Source organism: Salvelinus alpinus, chromosome 21 (assembly GCF_045679555.1).
Source record: "Salvelinus alpinus chromosome 21, SLU_Salpinus.1, whole genome shotgun sequence".
Classification (NCBI taxonomy): Eukaryota; Metazoa; Chordata; class Actinopteri; order Salmoniformes; family Salmonidae; genus Salvelinus; species Salvelinus alpinus.
Window position 1 is genome coordinate 36,192,245 of NC_092106.1, and position 18,516 is coordinate 36,210,760.

General features: G+C 43.5%; 2 protein-coding genes across 6 annotated transcripts; one reads left to right on the forward strand and one right to left on the reverse strand.

The window, feature by feature from the left end:
* Positions 1-904: 904 nt before the first annotated feature.
* On the reverse strand, positions 905-17,924 carry LOC139548285 (amyloid beta precursor protein binding family B member 1-like). 3 transcript variants are annotated; one of them, XM_071357870.1, is made up of 14 exons: positions 17,699-17,924; positions 16,376-17,051; positions 16,021-16,229; positions 15,833-15,892; positions 10,789-10,865; positions 10,588-10,645; positions 10,249-10,395; positions 9,735-9,862; positions 5,781-5,895; positions 3,961-4,045; positions 3,778-3,873; positions 3,480-3,595; positions 3,186-3,362; positions 905-3,004 (listed from the first exon to the last, which is right to left on the reverse strand). In XM_071357870.1, the coding sequence occupies exons 2-14, from the start codon at positions 16,950-16,952 to the stop codon at positions 2,849-2,851; spliced, it is 2,001 nt and encodes a 666-aa protein (XP_071213971.1). In that variant the 5' UTR covers positions 16,953-17,051; positions 17,699-17,924; the 3' UTR covers positions 905-2,848. The 3 variants fall into 3 exon arrangements, with proteins under 3 accessions (XP_071213971.1, XP_071213972.1, XP_071213970.1); XM_071357871.1 differs by having other exon boundaries at positions 3,793-3,873; positions 16,376-16,969; positions 17,699-17,850; XM_071357869.1 differs by having other exon boundaries at positions 16,376-16,969; positions 17,699-17,850.
* Positions 11,059-14,764, forward strand: LOC139548286 (putative nuclease HARBI1). 3 transcript variants are annotated; one of them, XM_071357873.1, is made up of 9 exons: positions 11,059-12,064; positions 12,155-12,216; positions 12,299-12,385; positions 12,473-12,514; positions 12,583-12,757; positions 12,837-12,872; positions 12,971-13,525; positions 13,807-13,918; positions 14,013-14,764. In XM_071357873.1, exons 1-5 carry the CDS (start codon positions 11,962-11,964, stop codon positions 12,748-12,750), a joined length of 462 nt encoding a protein of 153 aa, XP_071213974.1. In that variant the 5' UTR covers positions 11,059-11,961; the 3' UTR covers positions 12,751-12,757; positions 12,837-12,872; positions 12,971-13,525; positions 13,807-13,918; positions 14,013-14,764. The 3 variants fall into 3 exon arrangements, 2 of the variants coding, with proteins under 2 accessions (XP_071213974.1, XP_071213973.1); XR_011669688.1 differs by having other exon boundaries at positions 11,080-11,800; positions 11,888-12,064; positions 12,473-12,757; XM_071357872.1 differs by having other exon boundaries at positions 11,094-12,064; positions 12,473-12,757.
* Positions 17,925-18,516: the final 592 nt, after the last annotated feature.

The window sequence follows — 18,516 nt, forward strand, 5'->3', positions numbered from 1 at the left end:
TGTGTCCCACAGCACAGCAGTGCAGTCCCGCTGGCAGGGAATAGGAGAGATATCCTCGTGAAGGAGTGTCCATTACACGTCCGGGCCTGGACCACTTGATGTGCACCTTTCCCCCCAAAGCCATCTCCTATGGAAACAATAACCAGCCTATATACAGCATCCCTCACTGGGCCTTTTGATTTGATCACTCCCTGGGCCTTTTCAATACAACAGGAGGGGGAAAGCATACAGACATGAATGAACAGGTGACATGGGGTGACCTCTGCATGTTATTCATGCATGGGCCTTGCACCAATAGAGAATGATAGAGGCCTTTCGTGGCCAAAAGGCCTTATTAGCATGGGCAGCGCAATTGAGGGCTTCCACCATTTTAATCTAGTCAACTGGGTGGGACTTCCAAATTCATTGGCTGATCCCTCCTGGTGACCCTGTTGGAGTCATGTCGTACCGGGTCATCAGGAGGGATCAGCCAATCGTGAAGAAGCAAATTGACTACTTAAAAATGATCCTCAATGGCGCTGCCCATGCTGTCACATATGCTACAATGGCACAGATAGAGAGTAGTCCTCTATCTATCTCTATGCTTGCACCTCACACAATACATATGGTAAAACCAATGTCAGCAGGTTTCATACATATGCAAAGGACTAGACAGCCTGCCCGGTCTGGCTTCGCTTCCATTTTAATGGGATTACCAGGAATGTCAGATAAAAAAACATTGATTGAAAATTGAGGATTTATGTGGTTCTACCACCGGTTACGAAAGGAGACAATTTACAGACTAATCCACAACTGCCTTTTGGAATACAATCTCACCAATCCACATGGCTTCACTCAACACGTCACACCAAAACCATGCAAATTATTCCACTAAGCGGGTGAAAAAAATATGCAACACCAAAAATAAGATATGTTCACATTTATTTCTTGTGCAGGGACTTTTATATACAGATACATTTTATACACCTAATTTACATGAATTGTGAAATAAATGTATCAGCTAGTGTTCCAATATTCCTCGTTTTTAATGTTGACTTTGGAAGTACTAACATAACAGAATTAGAAAAAGGAGCACAATGATAAGTGAACAGTGACATGAGATACAGTATAGTATTATACAATTAAATCCAGTCTAATTATTTCAGATAGTGTTTCTATATTTTACATGTTTCATTTTGTTATAGGCCAAATAACTATTGCACTAAATACTTCTGACAAACACATTTCATTTGTATTTTATTTTTTACATAAAAACCACAACTAGTCTGACTTATGTTCTCTAATACAATCAATAATGAGCAACTGTGCAACTGCTCCTCAGTAGTGTCCATTATAGTGTATGAAAACAATACAAAATACATTACTTAGAGGGACCATGGCCCAAACAGAGCAAAAAGTGGTAAAAAAATGTAAATAAATAAAATCATAAATCATTCTCTCAATGTTATCCCTGTCCCAGGGCGGTGACTAAGGGAGACAGATACTGACCTGCTCTCAGCTACTCAGTGGAAAGGACCTGACAGTGACAACTAATCTACTACTAGCTAGCTTATATATTGATAGACACGGATACAGGCTAGTGACATGCCTTACAAACACTTATTAACAGGTACAGAATTCAGCCCTCTTTACCATGAAGTAGCACACATCTAGTATGTTACAATTACTAAGAGTTCAGCACTAAACCGCTGCAGGCAGATATGACCCTGGTTATTCCTCAAAGCTATTAAAACATGCAGTGCGTGGTGAGGTCCTACACTACTATACAGTGGAGGTGGTTACCAGCTGCGGTTGACTGACTCAGATAGAAAACTCAGGCGATGAGCTGTTGTGTTTTCAGGGCACTTTTCCATGATCAGAATTCTATTTTCACCATTGCCTCTTTTTGTTGGCTAAGCCCTAGTCAGATATAGCCAGGCCCCTACATTAAAGAACCCACAGCACAGTGAGTGCTGCTATATAACCGTTTGGAAGCCTGGCAAGCCATTCTACCACCACCACATACAGGAAAGTCTGATTATTGCACAGAAGCACTGAACTTGCAAATGTTCATGCAAATGTAGGGGAAACGCAACTACAGTACACTCTGAAATCACTGGTTGTTCACTACGACGTGACACGTGATTATTATATCACTTCTTTAATGGAAGACTAAAACACACTGTTTTGCAGTGGGGAACATGAAGCTCTCTAGGTGACCCTCTACTTGGGCTCTTAGAACCTCAGTTGGACAGGAGTAGAGGCTGAGGAGTGTGCAGGGTAATGACATGATAGAAAACAAACATCAGGAGACTCTACTAGGCTCGACGGTGACTGCATGACCTTCTGCAGACACCAGTAGAACATTTTTTTAAAAGAGGTGCTGTTACTGTTTGGGGAAGAGCATGGCCCCATGACTCAACCATAGTTGCAAAGAAATTAGATGTATTTCTGTGTGGAATCCTCCTAGCTTCCTACAGTGAAGAAACATGTAGTTACATCCCATCATACGAACACTTCCTGCCAGACATGGTTTCTGCTAAAACACAAAAATAGTGACAAACAGATTAAATCCCAACAACAGAACAAATAATGGGCCGTTGTCAGGGCTCATTCAGTTTGAGTACAAAGCTAAAGGAGAGTTATACAGTAGATGTATAGAAAAACACTTTGCAATCACTAGTAAGTAAGCATTTCCTCAGTTACATATAACTCCATGCACTAATGAAAGGACTATCTCTAAGGAAGGTCAAAAGGAGTGTAAGGCCGACAGAAACGGCAGAAAGAGAGAGATAAAGAGAGGAGTGGAGGAGTGAGCTGGAGCTGCTGTGATGGGTTAGTGTTGGTGGGGAGGAGATCTCTCTTCTGCTCAGGGGGACTGGGACCCTGACCTGTACTGCTTGAAGCTTCCCAGCAGACTCTGGACCCCAATCCTGACCCGGCGGGCCATGGAGTCAGCAGGGGGAGTGGGCAAGCAGGAGCCCAGGCTGGGAGGCCTCGCATCCAGACACTTCTGGTAGCGCAGCTGTGGACAGAACACACACACACAGCAGGACTCCATCAGTACAGACACTGAAACACATAAATACCATTCCAGTTTATTAATACAATGTTCTATACTATAGACAACATATCATCCTTCAGCCCGTCTCTCTAGACCATTGATTAATCAATAATGGAGTCCACTGTCCAGTCTGTTGACTCACCATGCAGGCGGCCTGCACCGCCTCACTCAGGCTGGCAGCGTTGGGCTCACACCAGAACATGTGACAGATGAAGTCCCCGGGGCCCTTGGCCATGATGAAGGCAAAGGTGTGGATGTCCTTTCCCACACCCATGAAAGACAGGAACCGCACCCGGCACTCTGACATCACCTCCTCAGTCTGGGAAGGACAGAGGAGACAGCATGGTCAGGAGAGAGCCATACTGACATGACTGCTACCAAATGTCTGTGTGTAACAGAGGTGATGTTGTGGATGGGTTAGTTAGTTAGTAACTACCTCTCTGGTGAGGATGGTGAGAGTGGCAGGGGCCACGTTGACAGAGACAGGGGTCCAATCCTGCTTCCTTGTGCTGTTCATTGCCGCCTCCAAAGCATCATTGATTGTGTCCACACCTAGGAGACGAGAAAGTTTGACAGTATCAGTATCCACAGGGTAAGGTAAACTGCATGGGAGTAGCTAGCTAGCTACGTGTGCAGTGAAGCAAAACACAGTCCCACACAAAGCACAGCCATATGCTTTATTGCACAGCTAGATATATTTACCTAACTACTAAGTAAATAAAAGATTTCCTTACCCATGCGTCCCTTACCTACAGGCTTGGTCACAGGTACGTTACCAAGGTAATACACAAGGAAACGTTGGAAATTCTCATTTTTTGGAACGGGAAACTCTGCAGAGGAAGAAGATAGGGATGGAGTTAGTGTCTGGTGTTTTACTTCTGTTCTAAAATTAACTGTAGAACTATCACAGGGGTTACCTTGAGCAGGAATCTCCATGGCTTTGCACTGGTCAGAATTGTACCTGCTCAGAAATGGCTTGGATAACTTCCTCTCTGTCATTATCTGAATGTAGAGAGAAACATGTTCAGCTCATCGTGAAACGAGATTCCACAGGAAATAGTATATTAGATGTGACATACAGTTGAAGTCGGAAGTATACATACACCTTAGCCAAATGCATTTAAAACTCAGTTTTTCACAATCCCTGACATTTAATCCTAGTAAAAATCCCCTGTCTTATGTCAGTTAGGATCACCACTTTATTTTAAGAACATGAAATGTCAGAATAATAGTAGAGAGTGATTTATTTCAGCTTTTATTTCTTTCATCACATTCCCAGTGGGTCATAAGTTTACATACACTCAATTAGTATTTGGTAGCATTGCCTTTAAATTGTTTAACTTGGGTCAAACGTTTCAAGTAGCCTTCCACAGCTTCCCACAATAAGTTGGGTGAATTTTGGCCAATTCCTCCCGGCAGAACTGGTGTAACTGAGTCAGGTTTGTAGGCCTCCTTGCTCGCACACACTTTTTCAGTTCTGCCCACAAATCTTCTATAGGATTGAGGTCAGGGCTTTGTGATGGCCACTCCAATACCGTGACTTTGTTGTCCTTAAGCCATTTTGCCACAACTTTGGAAGTATGCTTGGGGTCATTGTACATTTGGAAGACCCATTTGCGACCAAGCTTTAACTTCCTGACAGATGTCTTGAGATGTTGCTTCAAAATATCCACATAATTTTCCATCCTCATGATGCCATCTATTTTGTGAAGTGCACCAGTCCCTCCTGCAGCAAAGCACTCCCACAGCATGATACTGCCAGCCCCCGTGCTTCAAGGTTAGGATAGTGTTCTTCAGCTTGCAAGCCTCACCCTCTTTCCTCCAAACATAATGATGGTCATTATGGCCAAACAGTTCTATTTCTGTTTCATCAGACAAGAGGACATTTCTCCAAAAAGTACAATCTTTGTCCCCATGTGCAGTTGCAAACCAGTCTGTTTTTTTAAAATGGCGGTTTAGGAGGAGTGGCTTCTTCCTTGCCGAGCGGCCTTTCAGGTTATGTCGATATAGGACTCATTTTACTGTGGATATAGATACTTTTGTACCTATTTCCTCCAGCATCTTCACAAGGTCCTTTGCTGTTGTTCTGGGATTGATTTGCACTTTTCGCACCATAGTACGTTCATCTCTAGGAGACAGAACGCGTCTCCTTCCTGAGCGGTATGACGGCTGCGTGGTCCCATGGTGTTTATACTTGCGTACTACTGTTTGTACAGATGAATGTGGTACCTTCAGGCATTTGGAAATTGCTCCCAAGGATGAACCAGACTTGTGGAGGTCTACAATTTAATTTCTAAGGTCTTGGCTGATTTCTTTTGATTTTCCCTTGATGTCAAGCAAAGAGGCAGTGAGTTTGAAGATAGGCCTTGAAATACATCCACAGGTACACCTCCAATTGACTCAAATTATGTCAATTAGCCTATCAGAAGGGTCTAAAGCCAGGACATAATTGTCTGGAATTTTCCAACCTGTTTAAAGGCACAGTCAAATTAGTGTATGTAAACTTCTGACACACTAGAATTTTGATACAGTGAATGATAAGTGAAATAATCTGTCTGTAAACAATTGTTGGAAAAATGACTTGTGTTGTGCACAAAGTAGATGTCCTAACCGACTTGCCAAAACTATAGTTTGTTAACAAGAAATTTGCATAGTGGTTGAAAAATGAGTTTTAATGACTCCAACCTAAGTGTATGTAAACTTCCAACTTCAACTGTAGAAAACATGGGAGTCTCACCCTGGAGCACATCTCATGCAGACTGGTGGCAATGTTCTTGGCAGGTGAGTCACAGCGGAACACGTGACACTTGAGGACCTGGGTTAGGTTGTCTCGCGCTACATAAGCAAAGTCTCTGTTTTAACAAATACAGAAAAGTGCACCTTTTACATACTGGTACATGAACCCATACATTTCTCCATCTTTAATGATAACCACCCACAAGAAAAAAACTGGCAAAACAAAAATGATTGCATGCAATCATGTTAGATATGACAATACAATAAATTATACTATACGTAGGATAAACACCATCGGACATGAGAATACATTTCTAAAAGAAAAACTGCAAATAATCATATCTGTACAATACCTTTCCCTGTATAGGGCAGCGAAATGCAGCATGAAAATAAATAATGATCAGTTAAACACAGTTATTACAAAAACACTAGCAGAAAATTAAAATCAGATTCGTGGTGAATGTCATTGAAAATAAATGTTATTGCAATACCATGGACAACCCACCATAGAGCAGCTGTGTTATTGCAATACCATGGACAACCCACCATTGAGCAGCTGTATTATTGCAATACCATGGACAACCCACCATAGAGCAGCTGTATTATTGCAATACCATGGACAACCCACCATAGAGCAGCTGTGTTATTGCAATACCATGGACAACCCACCATAGAGCAGCTGTATTATTGCAATACCATGGACAACCCACCATAGAGCAGCTGTATTATTGCAATACCATGGACAACCCACCATAGAGCAGCTGTGTTAATGCAATACCATGGACAACCCACCATAGAGCAGCTGTATTATTGCAATACTATGGACAACCCACCATAGAGCAGCTGTATTATTGCAATACCATGGACAACCCACCATAGAGCAGCTGTGTTAATGCAATACCATGGACAACCCACCATAGAGCAGCTGTATTATTGCAATACCATGGACAACCCACCATAGAGCAGCTGTATTATTGCAATACCATGGACAACCCACCATAGAGCAGCTGTATTATTGCAATACCATGGACAACCCACCATAGAGCAGCTGTATTATTGCAATACCATGGACAACCCACCATAGAGCAGCTGTATTATTGCAATACCATGGACAACCCACCATAGAGCAGCTGTATTATTGCAATACCATGGACAACCCACCATAGAGCGGCTGTATTATTGCAATACCATGGACAACCCACCATAGAGCAGCTGTATTATTGCAATACCATGGACAACCCACCATAGAGCAGCTGTATTATTGCAATACCATGGACAACCTACCATAGAGCAGCTGTGTTAATGCAATACCATGGACAACCCACCATAGAGCAGCTGTGTTATTGCAATACCATGGACAACCCACCATAGAGCAGCTGTATTATTGCAATACCATGGACAACCCACCATAGAGCAGCTGTGTTATTGCAATACCATGGACAACCCACCATAGAGCAGCTGTATTATTGCAATACCATGGACAACCCACCATAGAGCGGCTGTATTATTGCAATACCATGGACAACCCACCATAGAGTAGCTGTATTATTGCAATACCATGGACAACCTACCATAGAGCAGCTGTGTTATTGCAATACCATGGACAACCCACAATAGAGCAGCTGTATTATTGCAATACCATGGACAACCCACCATAGAGCAGCTGTATTATTGCAATACCATGGACAACCCACCATAGAGCAGCTGTATTATTGCAATACCATGGACAACCCACCATAGAGCGGCTGTATTATTGCAATACCATGGACAACCCACCATAGAGCAGCTGTATTATTGCAATACCATGGACAACCCACCATAGAGCAGCTGTATTATTGCAATACCATGGACAACCCACCATAGAGCAGCTGTGTTATTGCAATACCATGGACAACCCACAATAGAGCAGCTGTATTATTGCAATACCATGGACAACCCACCATAGAGCAGCTGTATTATTGCAATACCATGGACAACCCACCATAGAGCAGCTGTGTTATTGCAATACCATGGACAACCCACCATAGAGCAGCTGTGTTATTGCAATACCATGGACAACCCACCATAGAGCAGCTGTGTTATTGCAATACTATGGACAACCCACCATAGAGCAGCTGTATTATTGCAATACCATGGACAACCCACCATAGAGCAGCTGTGTTATTGCAATACCATGGACAACCCACCATAGAGCAGCTGTATTATTGCAATACCATGGACAACCCACCATAGAGCAGCTGTATTATTGCAATACCATGGACAACCCACCATAGAGCAGCTGTATTATTGCAATACCATGGACAACCCACCATAGAGCGGCTGTATTATTGCAATACCATGGACAACCCACCATAGAGCAGCTGTATTATTGCAATACCATGGACAACCCACCATAGAGCAGCTGTATTATTGCAATACCATGGACAACCTACCATAGAGCAGCTGTGTTAATGCAATACCATGGACAACCCACCATAGAGCAGCTGTGTTATTGCAATACCATGGACAACCCACCATAGAGCAGCTGTATTATTGCAATACCATGGACAACCCACCATAGAGCAGCTGTGTTATTGCAATACCATGGACAACCCACCATAGAGCAGCTGTGTTATTGCAATACCATGGACAACCCACCATAGAGCAGCTGTGTTATTGCAATACCATGGACAACCCACAATAGAGCAGCTGTATTATTGCAATACCATGGACAACCCACCATAGAGCAGCTGTATTATTGCAATACCATGGACAACCCACCATAGAGCAGCTGTGTTATTGCAATACCATGGACAACCCACCATAGAGCAGCTGTGTTATTGCAATACCATGGACAACCCACCATAGAGCAGCTGTGTTATTGCAATACTATGGACAACCCACCATAGAGCAGCTGTATTATTGCAATACCATGGACAACCCACCATAGAGCAGCTGTGTTATTGCAATACCATGGACAACCCACAATAGAGCAGCTGTATTATTGCAATACCATGGACAACCCACCATAGAGCAGCTGTATTATTGCAATACCATGGACAACCCACCATAGAGCGGCTGTATTATTGCAATACCATGGACAACCCACCATAGAGCAGCTGTGTTATTGCAATACTATGGACAACCCACCATAGAGCAGCTGTATTATTGCAATACCATGGACAACCCACCATAGAGCAGCTGTGTTATTGCAATACCATGGACAACCCACCATAGAGCAGCTGTGTTAATGCAATACCATGGACAACCCACCAGAGCAGCTGTGTTAATGCAATACCATGGACAACCCACCAGAGGGCGGTGTTGTCTCATGGTTGCAGTTCTGTATTTAAGCATGCCATTGCCAAGTTGGGTTCAAATCCAGTTAGGACTCATAGGCAGCATTTACAAAGGCAGCCCAATTCAGATATTTTTTTCACTAATTGGTCTTTTGACTAATCAGTTCAGCTCTAAAAAATTCTAATGTGAAAAAATCTGATGTGATTGGTCAAAAGATCAAAATGTGTAAAAATATGAGAATTGGGCTGCCTGTGTAAATGCAGCTGTAATGACTCCCACAGCTGGGCAAAGAACTGCTATGTGCAAATTCAGAAGGAAAACAGACCCATATCCACAGGTCTAGGATGGGAAAACGCTACCCTAAGGCATGAAGATGAACATGTTTTAATAATACTTCTGTATTATACACTGTATCCCAGTGTCTAATATCTCTTAATTAGGTGTGGATGGGTCACGATGAAGTAATAGTTAAGTGACGGCTAAGACTAGATAAACAAGTTACTAATAGATTGTGCTAAATAAACACTATATAAAATAGTACAAATTCCAAAGAGTTAAACAGCATTTTCTGTTCCTGTAAAAGTAGCTACACCACTTAATCGGACTGCCAAAGTTGTGCAGTGCTTTACAACCTCCAGATGTGGTGCCAAACGGTGACTAAGTAGTGGACACTCACCTGCCGTTGTCTCGGCCCACACCCCACACGCGGATGCTGGCAATAGGCTGGGAGTGCAGCAGAGTCTGGCCCAGTGGGTCGATCAGATTCATCGTGTCATTCTCCAGGACCATCAGCATGTCCTTACCCTGGTAACACAACACAAACATATCACGATCCTCCTGAAGCAACACCATGCATAGGAAATTGAACCAAATTACATTTGAATGTGCCATCTGTTCTACAACTGATAATATTCTAGCAAACACCTGTTAGACTTGATCCCGTTTTAGATGAAGAGACATTCCCAAGCATTGGTGCATATGGATGACTATAATTACTCTGATGTTCAACATTATTCAACACAGAGCAGCTGCAGGGAATAGCAGTAAATGTGAGAGGTTGCTGGGTAAAAATAGACCAAGCAAGGTAAACAGAGGGTGTTGCCCAGACATCAACCCCATGCCCAGGCTCTTCCCCCAAACAGGAAGAGCCCACCCCAGTCCCTTACTGTAGCCCTGCTCCTCAGACTCACCTCTCCCCAGATGCCAGCAGTGTCATGGAGGTTGTGTTTATGGTAGGACAGCTGTCTAATGCAGTTGTTGACAGCCACGCTGCTCTTCGCTGGTGCCATATCCTCTTCAGACATCTCCACCCAGCCCAGAGAGCGCACAGCAAAATACTGGAATAGCAAATTGAGGCAGGAGAGAACACAGGATGGGCCGGAGAGAGGGAGAGGGATAAACCGACAGATGCAGTCCAATTAGGAAAGGGGAGAGTAGTTGTATGTTGACAGGAAAGGGACAGCCAGACGACTACAGTCTTCCTGCCTCAGTGCATTAGTGAGTGTAAATGTAAGTGAATTTGAATGTACCTTAGCCTCCAAGTCAGTGCAATGGGGATCAAGGTTCTCCTCTTCAGATTGAGAACAGCTATAAGGCAGTTACCAGTCAGGTATAGTTTGAGAAAGAATAGGGAGAAGGGAGAAGGGTTTAAAGAGAAGGGTTTAAGAGAGACTGTTTTGGCTGAGAATGAGAAAGCTTATCACATAATGTACTACCACAACACCACTTACTTCAGGTTGATGGATGCATAGCGCAGGGTTGCCCCTTCAAACTCCTTCAGGCTCTGATCAGAAGCCACCTCTCCCTCCTGGAATCCGGAAAAATACGAAGAATTTGTCAATTCATTATCACCAAGTTGATCAACATCCAGATGTGCTGCCTTCTAAACTCCACTGTTTCTAAAACTGAAATATTGTGGGTTGAAGCTGGGAAATGTCATGTGCTCTGTTATTGTATTATTATTTTGGCTATTGAAGCGTAATGCTCTGGGGCCTGTTGCACAAAAGTAGAATTAAGACATCCGGGATAAATGACTCAGCTGAGCTCAATGAAGCCAAAACATGTGCGTCCAGGCTTAATTGGTTGCACAAAGACCAAGCCAGGATGAGCAGACACGGATTCATTAAGCCAGGTGAAACCAATCCTGGATAGGTGCGCGCTCACGGCTCACTCAAATAGACCCCGCCACAGATCACAGATTAACTGATTTACCATGGCAACTAGAGCCGCGTACTTTTCCCCGTCGGAAGCACAAATCCTCATGGAGGCATACGAGGAGGTAAAAGATATAATTAAGAAGAAAGGCAACACCGCCACAGTGATAAAGCAAAGAGAAAAAGCGTGGCAAAGTATTGCAGACCGCCTGAATGCGTAAGTAGTGCACAATTACACACTCACCGCTCCGCTGAAACATCACAATTACAATTCAAATATTTAATTCACATCTCCAAAAATGCAGTTGTACTGTAATTATGAAACGGTTAAATTTTTTATTGAAATGCACTGCAGATATGAGTGAAATTGTGTAAAGTAACTCCATCACACTGTATAAAGCTATGATAAATTTTTTGATATTTTTACTGAAAACAAGACAAAAATACCAAGTAATTTTTTGCAGTGTGACTCCATTAAATGTGTGTGTGTGTGTGTGTGTGTGTGTGTGTGTGTGTAGATTAAACATGAACGGGCCAAAACGGACATGGCAGCAGGTCAAAATCAAATACAAGAACATTCTGCAGAATGGTATGGTCCCTGACTAATATTTAACAAAGCACAAGCATATATTGTACCCAGAAGGTGCCTGCTCACACATTGTCTGTACTGTTTTAGCAGTGAAAAAGAATACCCACAGACAAGGCACGGGTGGTGGGTCACCAAAGGCTGACCTTACCCCAGCAGAGGACATGGCCTTGGAGCTAAATAAAGGCAGGCCCGTCTTAGAGGGGATCCCTGGGGGGAAAGAGACGAGCATAGGTTCCTCCCAAGATGCCACCCGCTTCATTCAAGGTATGTCCTTCCATCTCTACATGGGATACAACCACATTCCTATTGAATCAATTTGGACTGTCTGACTTTGGTTTACCTATTGCCTTGCAGTGTCTGGCAGCACTGTGTTCCTGTTAGAGCCACCAGCACAAGCACCAGACGATGCTGATCCAGTGAGTACTCCATCAAAGGCATACTGTAGGCCTGGCATGTCTTGTCTACTAGCTTCAATATGAATCCGATTAAATGTGATAGGGTGAAGGCCCCAGTGCAGCAGCAACAGCACATGATGGAGACGATGATGAGGAGGAGACCATCTCTCTGGATTCCAGAAGGCATGAGGTATCATGTTAAGACTGTGAAAGTACTATTTACTCTACAATGGTGAGGAGTCCTCATCAAAATCAAAAAATCTAATTTCTTTTACAGGACCCAGATGCTATACAGTGGGAAAACCAGCCTGGCAACATAGTGCGTATTAATAAAAGGACACCACATCCTGCCAAATTCCAGCTGCGCTAATTGTATTGTGTTCACAGAGCTCACAAGCTATCAGAAAGTTGTATGGCAACCACCTCCGGCGCCAAATAGAACTGGCAGACATAGACATTCAGTACAAGAAGAAAAAGATGGAAAATCTTGCACTGGAGTCCGAAATAAAAAAGAGGACAATTAGGAAACTGGACCTTGAAATAAAAAAAACTTGAGAGGGAGGTGAGATATGCCTTCAATGTACACTGTATGCTAACTGTAACACAAATGTATTAATCATTATTTTTCTTTCCTCCCCCAGCTCCAAGAAGATGACACAGCTCAAAATAAAAATTAGGTATATTCTCGTAAAGTCAAGTGAGCCATGACATATGAGCTCTTATTGTGAGCACACAGTACGGTGGCATCTTTCTAAGGTTTTTTTTATTTTCCCAGCAATCAGTACAACCAAGTCATCGTTATAAGGCATCGCCCTCTTTTGCCCACCCCCCCAGCACCAGGTGTGGCCACTAGCCTATATGAAGGCCCAAAATTGTGTGTTCCTTTCTGCTCTGACAATGGCATGCCCATTCGTGCGAGATGTGGTGGATGAAGAAGCACTTGTGCTGAGGAGAGCCTTCAGGCGAGAAAGGGTCTTCAGGGACCGGTTGGACCCACTGGCCTTCCCTGATGACCATCTATATGAAAGATACAGGTTTTCTGCAGATGGCATCAGGTATCTATGCAGACTACTGGGTCCCAGGATTAAGCACCGCACTGCACGGAGCCATGCACTGAGTGTGGAGCAAATGGTTTGTGTGGCCTTGCGCTTTTTTGCTAGTGGAGCCTTCCTGTACTCAGTGGGGGATGCAGAACAGCTGAACAAGGCCACAATTTGCCGCACAATAAGGAGTGTGTGTCTGGCTATCAAAGCATTAGCAGATGTCTTCATCTCCTTCCCTGGCCACAGAAGACTCTGTGACATCAAAGAGGAGTTCTATAGGATTGCAGGTAAGAGGATCTACAAATTACAGGACAACTGTTAACACATAGTAGGATACTCATTACTTTGTGTGACAGGTTTCCCCAATGTCATTGGTGCAGTGGACTGCACACACATAAGGATAAAAGCCCCCTCAGGTGCCCATGAGGCCGATTTTGTGAATAGGAAATCCTTTCACAGCATTAATGTTCAGGTGAACATAACTTTTTGATATTGTCCATTGACGAACACTCTGCATTGCCAGTGATGTGCATTGATTGGTGTAATATTCCTCATCTTATGATTTCAGATGGTCTGCAATGCTGACTGTGTGATCAGCAATGTTGTGGCAAAATGGCCTGGCTCAGTCCATGACTCCAGAATCTTTCGGGCCTCTGAAATCTATCAGTGCCTATCACAAGGTAAGCCACACAACCCCTATTTATAACCATCATGGCTGTGTCAAGAATGTCACTGTGTTTATGAGGTAGTAATGATGAGATTTTGTGTTGACAGGTGAATTCTCTGGTGTGTTGCTGGGAGACAGGGGGTATGGCTGCCAGCCTTTTCTCCTGACACCTTTCACAGACCCCCAGGAAGCACAGCAGGCCTACAACCATGCCCATGCCAGGACCAGGGCCAGAGTTGAAATGACCTTTGGCCTCCTGAAGGCACGCTTTCACTGCCTTCACAAATTAAGGGTCAGCCCTGTTAGGGCATGTGATATTACTGTGGCTTGTGCTGTCCTCCACAATGTGGCCTGCCTGAGGAAGGAGAGGGCCCCCAGAGTGCCACCAGCCATGGACTGGGACAATCCGGCAATCTTCCCTGATGACGACAGTGGTCGGCTGCTGAGGGACCAATATGTGTTGAATTATTTTAGTTAGTATGTGTGCTTTCAATTTTGGTTAAATATGTCCTGCGGTGGCAGAGGAATTTGGGTATTTTTGGGTTCGTTTTTTGACGAATTTGGCCTCTTATGATGTTTGTGCGGTATACTGTGTGTAATACAAGGCTGCAGGGAGGCTACTGCATCCATTCATTTGTCTGTTCAGTTGATGTGTATGGATTTGTCCTGCATTTATTTTAGTGTGCAGACATGCAGGGTGTGTTATATACAGACCTTTGAATGTGTATGTATCATTTTGTATAATATGCTTGGATTCTGTGCTTTCCATCTTGTAGAGTCACTGTGACTTCAGTTTCGAAAGGAGCTGATGGTTTACCTGCTTTGTTTTGTCCTTATTCAATAAAGGAACATAATGTTACACATTGTGTTTTTATATTCATATGGAATGTGTATTTGTTTATATGACAGAGTACTAGGGCCACACTGAAGAAAAAGGATAAAGTCATAAATTTATGAGGCTGGTTCTTTCTGCAGAAAAGCTACATATTGTTTTTACAGTTTTGATACTTATGACAATGTGATACTTAATATTCTGGCACATCAGCATGTCTTTGTTTATGAAACCATACTGAAGTACAATTTCACGAAATGCCCCACATCTGTCATTTTAACTGTCCTCCTTTAAAACAACTGGTTACAATATTATGACTTGTGTTTTTTTCCCCTCTGTGGCCCTAATATTCTATCATTTTATATATAGCCTTATAGTCTATGGGAAACTGTAAATTATCTAATGATAGCAACATCATCTAAAAATCATTTTTTATCCAAAATCATTGAAATTAATGATCACAAACGTTTAAATAATAACAGTGGGTCTAGTTATATGTGATAACAATGTATAGTGAGCAGTGAAATAACTATTGGTTTCCATTTGTGGTGACTGCTGACTGACATTAGGGATGAGATTAAATAGATCCTGGAATTTAGCCTGGTCTGGAGCAGGCTAGCTCCACAGAATAAATCTCCATGGTAATTTATACCATAACATATCCTCCTGCCCCCTATCCATCTTTAGTGCAACCGGATTACGGATCAATTGAGCCAGGATCACCAAGATATCCTGGCTTAATCCCTTATCCTAGTTTTGTGCAACAGGCCCCTGCTTCTGTCCCTTAGTACACGCCAAGACAGTAAAAAAACAAAACGTAACCCTACTTTTTCCATGTCAACTATTTTCCACATAATAATGATTTATCCGCTGAGTCTGTGGTGAGAGTTTACGTTGAATGTATATTACAAATTATGTTTTTCAATGAATAATCGGAGATATAAAAATAACTTTTTCCATACTCATTAAAATAAATAGAAGGTATTTTAACTGTGGTGTCAGTGTTGCGCTTTTGGTATAGGATATCCTAAATGTGAGGTCTTAGCCATGTCCAGATTCTCATTAGTACTTATTAATATTCACTCTGTCTCTTACCTTCCACAGCTCTCCATCACTAGTCCCTTCATCTGGGTTAGAGAGGTCTCCCCATGTTTCCTAGGAGTCAGACAAAAACATGATGCCGTTTTTCTCCCAATATTCGAAATTGGGAGAGCATAGATCTAAGTTCTCTACGAACAGAACATGTCACAAATCATCCCTAAGGCCTATGGGTAAGAGCTCACCTCCTGCTCTTCCTCACAGGGTGTTGTCTCCAGGGACATACTGGAGGACATCATGGAGTCTCCCACCTTGTCCAGAGGGGAGGGGGGCTCCCATTGAGTAGTGCCAGTAGGGATGTGCCAGTAGTAGGTGCCAGAGGTGTCTCGAACCCGCATCCACCCAGAGGGCAGGTCTGTGTCCGCCTCAAAGGCCTCAGAGTCCCAGAAGGACTCTGTGTGGAGAGAAGGGGAGGGTTAGAACGAGGAGTCCGCTAACGTTGCTTGCAACCTGAGAAGCACTTGTTATGTTAGACTAGACTATAATCATCATTGCTCCAACAAAACAGTCACACGGCTGATTTCAACAACTCGCCCTTACCTTTGTTTCCATTTGGAGGGCTTTCAACAGTGCTTTCCTGAGACATTGCTGGCCAGTTGGTTTCTTCATCACTTGGTGTTCCATTCACGTTAGAGAACAGCAGACAGGGATTTCTAGCCACACCACCTCCCTCTCTTTCAGCCTCCACATTACTCTGTTCGGACTCCCTCTCTTCCTCTATAAGACTGCAGGCCTCTTCATCTTCCTCAGATGGATCTTCCTTCTCTTTGTCATCTTCTTCACCCTCGCCCTCTTCAGACAGTAGAGTATCAATGAGTAGTGGCTCCTTGAGGATGGTCTTGGCGGTGTTGGGAGATTTGGTCTGCTCCTCGTTCCTCTGCTCCTCCTCAGTGGTGTTATGAGGGGAGAAGTCCTCTTGGTTCCCATTCTGGTCCTGATGTTTCTCAGCAACTTTCCTCAGCTGGTTCTGGCCCTCCTTGACCCACTTAGCATTGTTGCAGCCAGTGGATTCTTGGTCACTCCAAAGGCCGCTGTCATTCAATTTGTTTTTCAGCACTTCATCTTGATGATGGTTGTTGGCTACATGATAAGACATATCATCATCATGGCCACCCATGGTACTATACAGCAGCTCTGAGGGGAATACAGGAGGGTATGGTTTGAGAGAAAAGAGATGCCTTTGCCCATCTGATCACTCGAATGTCCAGGAAAATAACTATTGAGAGATGTGTCAGTTTAGTAATGAGAGAAAGTGACCTGGCTGGCTAGTCAACTGTTTGACATTGTAACGTGAACTAACATTTGTTAACTTGCTAGCGAGGTAAAGGTAATGTTAGCAAGCTAGCCGGGTAGCTAGCTACCCAGCCTAACTAGTTCGCTAACTAACGTTGACATATTAAAGTAGTAAGCTAGGTAGCTAATGTCAGCTAATGTTAACTGCGCCATTAGCTAGCTACAGTACATTATCCATGATGACACAAATCGCTACGCTATACAGCTAGCAAACGTTACTAGATATCGACAGTTGGCTAGGCCTCTCTAGCTAGCTTGCTAGTTACTCATTTAGCAAGCAATCAATAACAACTTAAATGCCATGACAATGTCAAACGCTAGCTACTGTATTATTGCTAATTTAGCATACCAGCAATGTGGGTTAGCTAACGTTAAGTCAACTAAAATGCAAGGTAGGCGGCTTCGTTAGCCTCCTTGCTAGCTAGCTACAGAAAGTAGCTAGGTGACCATCTGAAATAACGGGCATCATCCGCCATCATCATTCCATAATATGGCCAGAATTGGTAACATTACACGAACACAAAGGACGGCACTTTAAAATATGCGCCATTAGCTACTAAATATACTTACTTGTGCTGTCAGTGTGTCTTCGGTTAAATATGTTCTCGTTATTGTTACATATTTCCACACGTATAGAGGGGTCGTTTATCTGGATTCCCAGTCAATACTGATGCTGCGCTGTTGTGTATAGTGATGATGAAAGATGGGAAGGGGAGGCGGGCGTACGTCACGAATTTGTCGCTCTGTGTTGCCTCGAGGTTCTCTGCCTCAACCCTCTTACGATCGCTGATCGGAGTCCACAGAATACATTATCAAAATATATTTATAGAGGTGTTTTCGTACTAAATCAGTGCCATAGTACAGTGGTCTGAAATAAATGACTATCGCCCCATAGCACTCACTTCTGTCATCATTTAGTGCTTTGAGACTAGTCAAGGATCATATTACCTCCATCTTACCTGTCACCCTAGACCCACTTCAATTTGCTTACCACCCCAATAGCTCCACAGACAATGCAATCGCCACCACACTGCACATTGCCCTATCCCATCTGGACAAGAGGAATACCTATTTACGAATGTTGTTCATTGACTATAGCTCAGCATTCAACACCATAGTACCCTCCAAGTTCATCATTAACCTTGCGGCCCTGGGTCTCAACCCCACCCTGTGCAATTGGGTCCTGGACTTCCTGACAGGCCACCCCCAGGTGGTGAAGGTAGGAAACAACATCTCCACTTCGCTGATCGTCAACACTGGGGCCCCACAAGGGTGCGTGCTCAGCCACCTCCAGGTACTCCATGTTCACCAATGACACTTCCAACTCAATCAAGTTTGCAGACAACACAACAGTAGTAGGCTTGATTACCAACGACGACGAGACAGCC